Below are 12,024 nucleotides of genomic sequence, written 5' to 3' on the forward strand. Positions count from 1 at the left end.
TGCTACAAAGCTTGTTGCGTGAAGATGGAAGCCCCTTGTGCCTCATGATCAAAATGCATTGAATCAGCACAAGACATGTTCTGCTTGACAATACAACAATGGTTGTCGTCGCATGTGGGGGGCTACATAGCTACAACACTGAAGAAATATGCTTGTACATTGAAAAGGTATGTCTCAGCCTTGTTTTCTGCTATTTTTTTTATAAATACACAATCCTCCTAAAACATATTATTCTGTCCCTGAATAAAAAGTCTGTGAGTTTTTTTCTTTTATAATCTTTTTTTTTTTTTTTTTTTGCTGCTTTGCACAGTTTGTTAACATTTCTCTTGCTTCTGCGCTTAATTTTATAGGGGGGAAAAAAATCACATTTTTGCGCTCATGGTCTGTGGAATTTGCACTTTATGATCTTCTTGAATGCACTTTGAAAGTCTTTGTTAAAATAGGCATATATTATGGGGTTAAGGAGGGAGTTTGAGTAGCCCAGCCAGTTGATAACGGCACCCAGCCAGTCGGGCATGTAGCAGCTCTCCGCGCAGAAAGGCAGAACTAGCGCCACAATGAAAAACGGCAGCCAGCACACAATGAATGTTCCCATGATGATCCCCAACGTCTTCACCGTTTTGCGTTCCCTGGAGAGCGCAAGCTTTCTCTTTGCTCCCGAGTTCCTCTCGTTCATGTTCTCATAACCATGAGAGGAGGACTGAGGGGTGTTAGGCAGAGGTAGGTGCGTCTTGGAGTTGCTGATAACTTCTATAATCTCCAGCGACTCGCCCTCCTCTCCGTGCTTCACAGCGCCGTTTACGCACGGGGAGCTGGATTTGAACTCGTCGCAGCGCCTCCAGCCTTTGCCGCGCGTCTCCCCGTTGCTTTTCTTGTGGAAGATTGCCGGAGACACGGCCAAACACTTGTCCGAAACTTTCGCCGTCTCGGTTTTCTTCACCGTTTTTCGAATCCGAAACCGAGCGGCTCTGAATATTCTGCCGTACAAGACTAGCATGAGGATGAGGGGGATGTAAAAAGCCCCGAAGGTGGAGTAGATGGTGTAGCCTGGATCCTGGCTGATCATGCATGCGTCTGGGTTCGCCCTGTCCTCGGCGCTCCTCCATCCTAACATGGGTGGGATGGAGATGGAGAATCCGATCAGCCAAGTTGCGGAAATCAGGAGCGCAGCTCGTTTTGGTGTTCGTTTATTTACATAATCAATGGGGTCTGTTATGGCCCAATACCTGTCCAAGGCGATTGCGCACAGATGCAGGATGGAGGATGTGCAGCACAACACATCCAGGGAGATGAACAAGTCACAGATCTCCTGCCCCAAAGTCCACTTATTTAGAACCTGGTAGAGGGCTGCCATAGGTAAAACCAACACCGACACCATCAGGTCTGTAACGGCCAAAGATCCAATCAAATAGTTTGCCACATTTTGGAGAGATCTCTCCAGGGCGATGGCTGCCACAACGCACGCGTTGCCAAATATGGAGCAGAGGATGAGGGCCCCCAGGAGCAGAGAGGTGATTATCTGGTAAGCAAGCACCAGATCGGGTTGAAACCTAGACTCCGTGGTGTTGTTACCCCCGATCCAGTCGGCGACCACGTCCATCCCTTCGGGGTAACCGCCGGTGGCATTGCTGGCGTTGCTGCTCGTTAGAAAATCCATGTCGTCGAACTCAGAGCGCAACTTTTCTACTGCAGCTGGTGATGTGTAAGCGTAAAAAAACCCCAGAAGGCAGTCAGCTGCTTACACTGCTGCTGCAGCTGCTGCTGCCGTGTGTTTTATGGTGTCCATCGGAGTTCCTGCTGTCGCTCTCAGGACGCATGACGCGGTGTTTGTGGGTATGCATGAGGGTGTGCATGTGTGCGCGCGTGTTTATGTGTTTGTTGGGGTCAGCCCGTGTGTTTGTGTCTGCGTGCGTGCGTGTGTGTGTGTGTGTGCGCGTGAACAGCCAGGTGTGCACTGGTGCTGCGAATAATCTGAGCTTGGTGAGTCCGTGAATTCATTTATACCAACTGCTCTACGTACGTCAGACCGGGAGGAGTTCACCCTGGAGTTTTCTGCTGCTGCGCTTCCCAAATGCTTCACTTTTCGCTACTGACAGAAGAAGGACACGCTGTCGTTTCCTTAGGTTTTATTTTAACCTTTATTATTATTATTATTATTATTATTATTATTATTATTATTATTATTAACAGGACTAGCCCTTAAAAACTCACTTGCTTGTGAACTACAATCAACCTTATCCGGAAGTATCTTATTTTTGCCATAACCTATTATTTAATTAAATTGAAACTAATGTTTTTTTTTGTTTTTTTTTTGTCAAAATGCTTCCAAAGGACAAGAAGTGCAAATTCAACGTGCGAAGACAGTGGAAACTGTAGTTCAGGACCAAGAACAGCTCCTGCTAAAGGCCAGACAGGAACGATGCTGCCATCTGCTGTTCACTTTTTATCTTGCACCGACTGTTCTTCGGACATTTTCATTTTGGGGGGAATGATTGGGCTCTCGATGGAGAGGATAGGCTGCTTCTTTTTTTATTTATTTATTTAGTCGGAATGTTTTTGCTGCTTCTGCAAGCTGAATTTTATGTTCAGAGTGATTTTTACTTCCAAAATAAACCCACAGAACATTAGATTTGTTTCTGTATTTGATCAAGATTGTGTGTGACAGATCAACACAGAGTAGTGAATAACTGTAAAGTGCGAGAAAACGGAAACATGGAATAGGAGCAAAATACATCATGAAGACCATTTCGCAGGTCAGGGAAATAATATTGGAGAAATTAAAATAGGATTTGTTTGTAGCACAATAAGTCAAGATGAATTGTCCCAATTAGGAAAACTGACACTTCAGCCTGAACACATGATCCCCTCTGGATATAGTGGTGGCAGCATCATGGTAAGAAGAAGCTTTCTGACAATAAGGTTGGATGGAGGTAAAAAGAAGTCAAGCCGTGAAGAAAACAGATGCAGAATACTTAATCCTGAGGAAGATGTTCACCATAAAGCATACAGCCAGAGCTAGAATGAATTGATTTGTTTCAAAGTTCTTTCCAGCGCTACAGAAATATCTCCACCACAGTCAAACTACTATGATGCAAAAAATAATACCACAAAAGCTGGTTTTGAAAAGTATTGATTCAAAGTTTGGAATACATATACATGCCACTCTTAAGAGATTATTTGTAAAAATTGTAAAAACGATTTTCCGTCCACTTATCTATCATAAGCTACTGTTTGATGGTCTATGACATACAATAATAATACATCCACTAATAATAATAATGATGTTACTTTGAAATTTGTAGTTGTAATGTGACTAAAATAAATTCCATGGTTGTGAATACTTTAGCAAGTCACTGTATCAAATAGTGAGTGAAAAGCTGATGCAGTGCTATTTACCATTAGACAAAATGTGCCTCTGGCTTTTTCACCTCATTTTTGTCAGTCCTGTTGGTCCATAATGGTGAGTTTTCTATAGGTTGAACAGCACTATAGTGAGGCTGCGAACAGAGCAGCTATTGTAATGGGGCTCAGCATGAGGACTTTGTCTTTGTCAACAGTGTGGAATGCCCCAGGGGGCTCGGTGGGGTAGGACAGGCCAGACCAGAGAGCTGCACCGCTCATCTGCCCCGAGCTGGAACACTCTGTTTCTCTTAAATAAAATGCTTGAAAGTACGTGTAGGAGAAATGGGAAGCAGTAGGAAGAGTAAGTGATGAGTGAAAGAGGGTAAAAGCTGCTTAGTTGGTTGAAGTTCCATCCAATGTGATCTGCTGAATACGGACGGGTTTTTAAGTCCATGATGAGCTCCCGCATGGGAGCTAGCAGAAACGGAGGAAATGAGAATGAAGACCCGAGTGAAGGAAATGGCAGCAATGAGGGTCACAATCAGCGGATGAAGCCGACGACATCTTGTCTGAGTGATGCAGATCAAGCTGGACAGCATCTGGCAAAACCTGCCCTGTCCGGAAGAAAGGCACGCAGAAAAACCTGTCCTGAAGACAAACAAGGCAGAAGAGGGGACAGAAACCAAGAAAGGGATGAGGAGAGACGCTTCAGAGGTAAGGACAGAGGTCAAGAACTGTCTAGAAGGATGGAAACAGCATGTGCAGATCAAGTCCAAGATGAACCAGGGAGAGGGACCTCTGAATGCTTTTCCAGCAGTAACTCTGATATGCAGTTAAAAACCATTTTTGAAGCTGGGGAACCATCAAATCATTCAGAAAGACAACATAAAAGTTCTAGATCGCAAGCTATCAGCTTCACCCAAACTACAACTACCAATTTAAGATCTGGGCGGCCTGCTGTTCAAAGCCGATTTACTCATCCGTCATCACAAGACCCTTTATCCAGAGATTTAGATCCATTCTGGGCAGAAGTGAGAACAGGGCGACCGTCACAATACCATTCGAATCAGACGCAAATCTCAGAGTCAGCAGATGAAGAAGAGGAGGATGAGAACAAGGACGCCACTGAAGAAGAAGGCTGTGGCGTGATCGAAGTGACGGGTCGAGCCATGTACTCCACAGAGACACCACCTTGCATCGCTTCAGGAGAGAGGAGGATGAGTAAAAGAGAGAAGAACAGGATTGAAAGTCTGAGAAGGAGGCAGAGGAGGTGGGAGAGATGGAGACCAAGTCAGCAGCCGGAGAGCACACAGGTAAATCTCACTGTGGTTACAGCAATCATACTGCTTTTATTAAATGTTCTCACTGTGAGTTCATACATTTTATGCTCTAAAAATGAATAAAATTTGTTTTTTATCCAATTCAAATCAATTTCTTCTCTATTGCTATCCATGTGATGTTACATTCACCCAACATAATTAATTTAGTACTTGTTCCACCTGAAAATAGGAGGTTACAAGAAGTTTGCATCAGTTTTCATGGGCCAGACACACTGACCAGTGAGGACATAGGAATATCGCCAATGTTATGACTTCAAAATTGGAAGAATTGTTAAATTACATATTGTTGACAAAGCAAACGTTAACACATTATGCTGAAATCTTTATTAAGGCATTCCAGATTGCTCTACAGAGCCAGTTGAATGTGTGTGCATGCAGGATGAAAGCCTATGACCAAAACAAAGCAACATCTGCGTGGGCATTTGTAGCACAAGATAGAAATTTTAACTTCTGTGCTTCCCTCCTTTCCACTGTGTTTATATTTAGGGCTTCACATGTGTGTCCGTGTGTGTGACTGTGTAAGTTCAATTCAGCCAGACTCCCAACACTTGACGGCTCTGTCTGCACCTAGCTCATTTCAATAGCCATTGTGTTTGCGTGGTTTAAAGTGGGGTTACGTCTGAATTAGCTTCATGATGAGGCTCAGGCAGAGAGCCCTTCAAACCTGGCCAGACAAAAGAGCTGGTTCAGTTTTGATTGGTTGCTGCTGATCTGTAGTCACGCTGCCAGACTAAAATTATTCTAACTGTTGTTGCAGTGAAGACTAACATGATTGGTGGAGTTGAGAAACTTGCAATACCTGTCACATAATTAATAGATGACATATAATGATATTGTTTCAGATGGTTTGGCACCCAAGGTGAGGATGATTTAAAAACAAGAGACTTAGAAGAGATTCATCTGGTATATTAGTGGCTGAATAACTTATATAAAAAATGCATGCTTTAGTGGTAAGAAGCTTTTTTTGTACAAAAATCAACATAGTCACATTTATTGAGATCCTTCCTTTTAATACTAATTTCCCAGCACATTTTTTTAACTGGCACTTCAGCTTTTCCTGTAACATTTCACAAGGTTGGAACAATCTTAGATTCTTCTTCTAGACCGTCAAGTCATCTCTTTTGTTCTTATCCATGCAGCTCAGTACAGGTGTCATATAGAATATAGGTTTAGGAAAGTAGATTGTTTTGAAAGAAGCTTCTCAGTTTTTTAAATGAAAATGACCTGATTTAGAAAAAACTGTGAATTATTCCGTTAACTTTCATGAGGTTCCTCGGGTTCTTTGCAAAAGAAACAGATCTACAGCATCACACATCCTTCACCGTGTATTACAGTGAAAAGCGTGGTGAAGTTGTCATATTGGCCTTTTCCATAAACTCTTTGTTTCATAGCTGACCCATGCAGTGTTTGTTACCCCCCAAAAAAGTCAACTTTAGGCTTTAGTGCTGATAAGAGAAGTGCAATGTTTTATTTCAAACATTCTGCCATGACTAAATACTAAATACTTGGAAGTATCCACTACTTTATATTATGTTACATAAATCCCAGTAAAATACCTGGAAGTTTGTTTTTCTACTTTTTCTACCTGAACTGTGGGTTTTGCTATAGAGGAAGCATATCACTATCATATCCCTTAATTAATAATTTGATCTGATTCCTAGGATTTATTTGTTCAGGAATTTGTTTTATTAGTTGAGATAAATGTAATCAGATATCTGTTTCATTTGATTATGAACCAGCTGTAGCCAACAAAACGCTACGGTGTCATACATCCTGTGTTGCCAGGGAAGAACCTCAGTGTCCGTGATTACTTAAGAGTTGTGTATGCTCAGCGTCCTCTTTCGGTGTTAATGACACACCTTGAGAGGCAGAGTTGCTGCTAGGAGGAAGTCCCGGGAGCTCCCCCTGGGTGAGAAAGCAGTAATTACTGTGGAAACACCCTTAGGCTTTCTTAACATTGAAGCTCAAGGCACATCTCCCATGGGTCTGCAACTGACACATCTTTGTGCAAGAGGTGGAGGCCGAGGTAAATCTCTTTACACGAGGTCTAGCTGGGATTTGGAAATGGTAGATTCAGTGTGGACTCAGGGGCAATGACAAAATTTAGTTGTTTTTTTTTTTTTTTATTAAAACACTAAACACAATGTGGTTGTATATTGTAAATATTCAGCCTCTAGGCAAATTAATTCCATAACAAAGTCTTGCAGCAATTACAGCTGCAAGTGTTATGGGTTATGCCACTATCAGCTTTGCAGATCTAGATATAGAAATGTTGTGACTATTCCTCTTTGCAAAATAGATGAATCTCATTGAAAATGGACGGGGAGCATCTGTGAACATCATTTTAAAGTCATAGATTCTCAATTGTATATTTCAATCTGGAGAGACTCAAACGGAGAAAGAAAGCGATTAAAAGAGTTTAATGACAAAATGAACATGAAAATAAACAAAGTCCTTTGGCGTTCAGGCCCCGGCCGGGGACGTCGAGCTGGACTTTGAAGAGCTCGATGAACATTCCTGATGCAGCATAGACCCCCCCCCGGGGCCTGTACTGGTGGCGGTGGTTGGAGGAGGATGAGGCCTGAGAGCCGGGAGTGGAAGGTGGAGATGGGGCAGAAGTGTGTTGATCGCAGCTGGTGAGCAGAGGAGGCCATGGGTGAAGGTCATTTTGAACTGGAGCCCAAACGATGATTGGCTGGAGCGAGGCTTGGACCGGCGCTGATAGGTCCAGGTTGCAGAGAGGGAGGCGCTGATTGATGAGGCAGGTGCAACTAGAGAGTCTTCCAGACAGAACTTTTGTCAAGACTCCATTTGTCTGTGATTTAACTTGGCCATTCTAACACATCGACATGCTTTTATTTGAACCATCACCCTGCAGCTCTGGTTCTAAGTTTAATGTCATTGTCATTGTCTAAATGTATAATGGAACTTTTCATGGCTTTCTTTCAACAACAGATTCCTTCTCGCAGCTCTTTCTTTACTTCTGACGAGTCTGAAGTTTCCCTTGATTTTCAAGATGTTTGAATACTATTACAAGGAATTATATAAGTGATATAATTATGGATTGATTAATTTAAATTGTATGGTTTATTCTGGAATTAGATATCATTCCAGCATATTTTTTTTCTGTTTTCTATAAACCAAGTTCAAATAAAAGCCAGTATTTATATCAAATAATTCTCTCCCACAAAAATGTGTACTTCACAATAAGATGTAATAAAATGCAGATAAAGAGATAGTTTAGCTCCTTGAACTAACTCCTAAACACATCTCTACTCACACATATTATTATATGGCAAAGAAGGTTAACACTCATCAAAAAGGGTGATAAAGAGAGAAAGACTTTCACAAGCGGTTGGCAAAATATGGAGAAATATTTATCACCAACTGGTGTAATATTGTCTTGTAGAGGGAATATCTTGTGTGTTTGGAGTTACATATTTGCTACAAGTAATTCCAAGTAGGGGACTAAGTTCAGAAAACAAAATCATTTCAAAATTAATTCTCTATGCCAGAAGAAGCTGTGAAGTAAAATTTTCTGTCTCCTTTCCCAAGTTCAGTTGGAATTGTGGCTCCAAATTTGGACAATGCAACTAAGAGTGAATGTCAAAATAAAGATCATTGCAATAATCTAACTTTGAAGTGATTTCAACAGTAATAACTCACTTTATGTCATAATTAGAGAGAATGTATTTTTATTTTGTGGTAAGAAACTGCTCTACATGGCAGAGTTGAAATATTTCAAACTTTGAATGGTTTTCAATAAAAGCCCACTAAATTCCTTGCCTGGACCTGAAGATTAGAAGAATCTCAAAGAGATGCTTGAAGGATCAATGTCTGGGTTACTGTATGCTGTGACCATGTTGCTTTAAATATGAGGTAAAAATAGTTCAGTCAAAAAAAAAAAAAAACTGCAGTAATTTATTATAAAATGTAGTAATGTATATTTTCTGTTAATATTGGTATTTCATTTCCATGCATAAAAAGCAGGACACAACGTGAAAACTATATGCACTACATGCTCAATTCTGAAATTCACAATAGCAGCAAATTTGCTTTCACACATAAAAAAGATATTTGCGTACATATCATGGGATACTGACTTAATTATCAAGAAACATACATTTTTTTTACCGTCTCCTTTTCTTCCAGAGTTCAGCAGAGACCCCCACTACCACCAGCAGCTGCAGCAGCACTGAGGATGAAGAAACTCTGAGCATGAGAGACAAAGAAGGTTTCATCTGTGCCGTGTGCTTGGATGTGTACTTCAGTCCTTACATGTGTCACCCATGCAACCACATCTTCTGCGAGCCATGTCTGAGGACACTTGCAAAGAACAACCCCACCCACACCCCCTGCCCTCTCTGCAGAACCATCATCACTCATGTCTTCTTCCAAAAGGGTGAGTCAGTAGTCAAAAACATCTATGTTTAAAGCAATAAGATTTGTAAGCATTATTTAAATTACCTGTGCATCAAAAGTAACGCGATCGAAATACGGCATTAAATATGTTGTGACTGAATTTTTTGTGGTTTGTTTGCTGTTAGTTATACAGATTAGATCTCTGAGCTACTGATTGTTCAGGGGGCCCAGCTGCACATGTCCTGCAGGGAGCAGGGTGGACCTTTTGTTCAGCTCACGCCAGATGAGTCACAGAGGCCGAGAGGACAAAATCAAACACAATCCAAACACTTTCATTTGATCCACTCCAGATATAAGAAGTGGTGTTCCTGTTTGGTAGGAAAATAACCCCTGTGACAGAGCGAAAACAGATGTATCAGGATTTTTTTTTGTACTATGCTGTAATATTTTAATATACATTAATTTCATGCTATTCATACTTATTATTTTGTCTAATAGACAAACTCGGAACAATACATAACTGTGAAGTGAAAGGAAAATTATCAAAAACTGTTAACCGTTTTTTCTTTTGTTTTTATTTTTTGGGAAAATAAAAATCCGGAATGTAAGACTTTATACCCACTATCATTGCTAATATACACTCTGAAGTTTTTACCAATATTTCTTAATGAATCTCTCCAGTTCAAGTCACAATGATTTGTGAACTTATGGGTAGTTCACATATCAACTAATATGGTTTCTTTATAAGTCGTCTTTATTCCTGACCAATTGGTTATGTTCTTTAAACATCATGATGATTCAATACTTTTGCATGACACTACATAGTGAAATTCATGGGTTATTTACTCATTAAGTGACTTCTGAGGGTAATATGATTTTGTTTAAGGATATAAGACTGATGTCTCCAACCCTAGTCCTCAATGTCTTTAAATGCAAGCCTGCTCTAACACACCTGAATCAAATGAATGGTTTGCTACCAGGCCTTTGCCAAACTTAATGGCATGCTGAAAAAGAGGTAATTCAATAATTTGAATCAGCTGTGTTGGAAAATGAATGAATCTAAAACCTGCAGGACATTAGAGCTTGATGACAACAACTCCTGTTATTAGGGTAAAAGGCTTTGAAAAGATATGCATGCTTCATTTTTATATTTTATTTGCTCTATGCTCTATCTTGTGCTGCTCTATCACATAAAATCACGCTAAAATTAATTTGCATTTGTGATTTCAATGTATTTTCTGTGATTTATGTAAAGGTTAGGGGTACACACACTATTCCAAGGCACTGTGTGTATCCTGCTCGGCGACCAATGAATTAGATGAAGTTTCATGTGAACTAAATAAAGATTTCATCCTATATGATATGACTCTGACAAAAATATGAATAAGTAATGAACTTCATGATTCAGACTGGCCTACTTTTGGATACAAAGTATGAGCAGCATGGACAGGACAGGATGGCTGCTAGCACTGCAGAAACAAGAGCTCTTGTAATTGAAAAGATGAAAAGGACTTGAGATTGTGTTGATTGTTTAAGTCAAGGTCACAACGAGGCCAGTGAGGCTAAATATGTTTCTTTCCAACATGGTACACAAATCAGACTACAAAGAAATGAAGCTGTTTGTAAGATGATCACTTTTTATATCATTATTGTGTTTTTTTGTTTTTTTTTTAGAGCTGAACCAAACAGCAAAAACATTCTTCCCCAAGGAATACCTTTCCAGAAAGCAAAACTTTCAGAGAGCACCTTGCTCAAAGTGGCCTCTCCCAAGCTGCAGGAAGCTCTTCCGCATCTTTCGAGGCAAGCTTCTTCTTTTTTTTTTTTTCATTTGTCTAACTACCTTTTAGTAATAATTTGGAAAATGCCAACAACTTTCACATATGGAATCAAATGTCGAAAACTTAACTGGCATAAATGATTAAAAAATACTTACTAAAGTAGGTGTATATTTTTACTGGATCCAGTCATGTAACTCACATTGGTAGTGTTTTACAATAAGCTTACACAAATTTTGTTTCATAAATAAGGTTTCCAAAGGCAGTCAACCCCAAGTGTGAGACGCCAGTTCCCCCATGGAGGAGGATTCCCACTCGACACCATCGACTTCGAGGATGACTCTAGAGGCTGGCGTTTCGACATGGACATGGTCATAATCTACATCTACTCAGTCAACTGGGTTATTGGATTTTTCATATTCTGCTTCCTTTGCTATTTATTCTTTCCTTCCTTTTGACAATCTTGCCAACTGTGACAGAACGACATAGAAATGCAGTACGTTGAAGACTGAAGAGGAGAAGGTTATTATTTAAAGACGCATCAAATGTATTTTGGAAGGAGGAAGACCTGAGCAATCAATTTTAGCGAGAAGCCAATGACTGAACTTCAAGTAGGTGCAAAAATAATAACTTAAAAAGAGCAAATTGTGTAGATGAGACATTTTGAACTTAAATGTCCTGTTTTCTGACTTCATCTGACCCACACACAGGGAAGCAAAGCCAAGTTAATAAATCATTCAGGCTGCAGTGTTTATTTTTGACCTGATTCAGTTATTGTTTAGACCAAATTGGTGGTTGTAGTTGCTCAAAACTAAACATTGATTTCAATTATGAAATACCTTAAAAATGCAACATAAATATTTTGTCCGTATGTAAAACCTAATAAAGGAAAGTTTTTTGTTAATTACCAAAGTTTTGTTTTTTTGTTCTTTTATTGTATTTTGGAGGCCTGAGGGATAGGAGGGACAGTCCTATAACATGCAGCACTGTCCGTATTCATTGACATCTTTAATTATGTTTACCTTTTAATGTAGCAGCATGTTTTCACAGTGCAAAATTAACCCTTGTGCGTGCGAGGACTGAGGCAAACGTAGAGGACTGAGGCAAATGATGCAAGTTTTACGTGTGTGGGGTCGGTTGGACCCCATTTATAGACACAAGGATTAAGAAAAAATCTAAACTGAACATATATTCAGTGAAGAAAA

At 40.2% G+C, this 12,024-nt stretch overlaps 2 protein-coding genes across 3 annotated transcripts; one reads left to right on the top strand and one right to left on the bottom strand.

Moving 5' to 3' along the window:
- Window positions 1–242: 242 nt before the first annotated feature.
- Window positions 243–1,904, bottom strand: htr1aa (5-hydroxytryptamine (serotonin) receptor 1A a). The gene has a single exon (XM_008418337.3). The coding sequence runs from the start codon at window positions 1,655–1,657 to the stop codon at window positions 377–379; it is 1,281 nt and encodes a 426-aa protein (XP_008416559.1). The 5' UTR covers window positions 1,658–1,904; the 3' UTR covers window positions 243–376.
- Window positions 1,905–2,015: 111 nt separating this feature from the next.
- rnf180a (ring finger protein 180a) lies at window positions 2,016–11,723 on the top strand. Of its 2 annotated transcripts, XM_017306929.2 has the most exons (5): window positions 2,016–2,123; window positions 2,332–4,655; window positions 8,835–9,084; window positions 10,719–10,844; window positions 11,072–11,723. In XM_017306929.2, the coding sequence occupies exons 2-5, from the start codon at window positions 3,795–3,797 to the stop codon at window positions 11,275–11,277; spliced, it is 1,443 nt and encodes a 480-aa protein (XP_017162418.1). In that variant the 5' UTR covers window positions 2,016–2,123; window positions 2,332–3,794; the 3' UTR covers window positions 11,278–11,723. The 2 variants fall into 2 exon arrangements, with proteins under 2 accessions (XP_017162418.1, XP_008416558.1); XM_008418336.3 differs by lacking the exon at window positions 2,016–2,123 and having other exon boundaries at window positions 2,153–4,655.
- The last annotated feature ends 301 nt before the right edge of the window (window positions 11,724–12,024 follow it).

The sequence above is a fragment of the Poecilia reticulata genome, chromosome 9 (assembly GCF_904066995.2).
Source record: "Poecilia reticulata chromosome 9, P_reticulata-male-v2, whole genome shotgun sequence".
NCBI classification, from domain to species: Eukaryota; Metazoa; Chordata; class Actinopteri; order Cyprinodontiformes; family Poeciliidae; genus Poecilia; species Poecilia reticulata.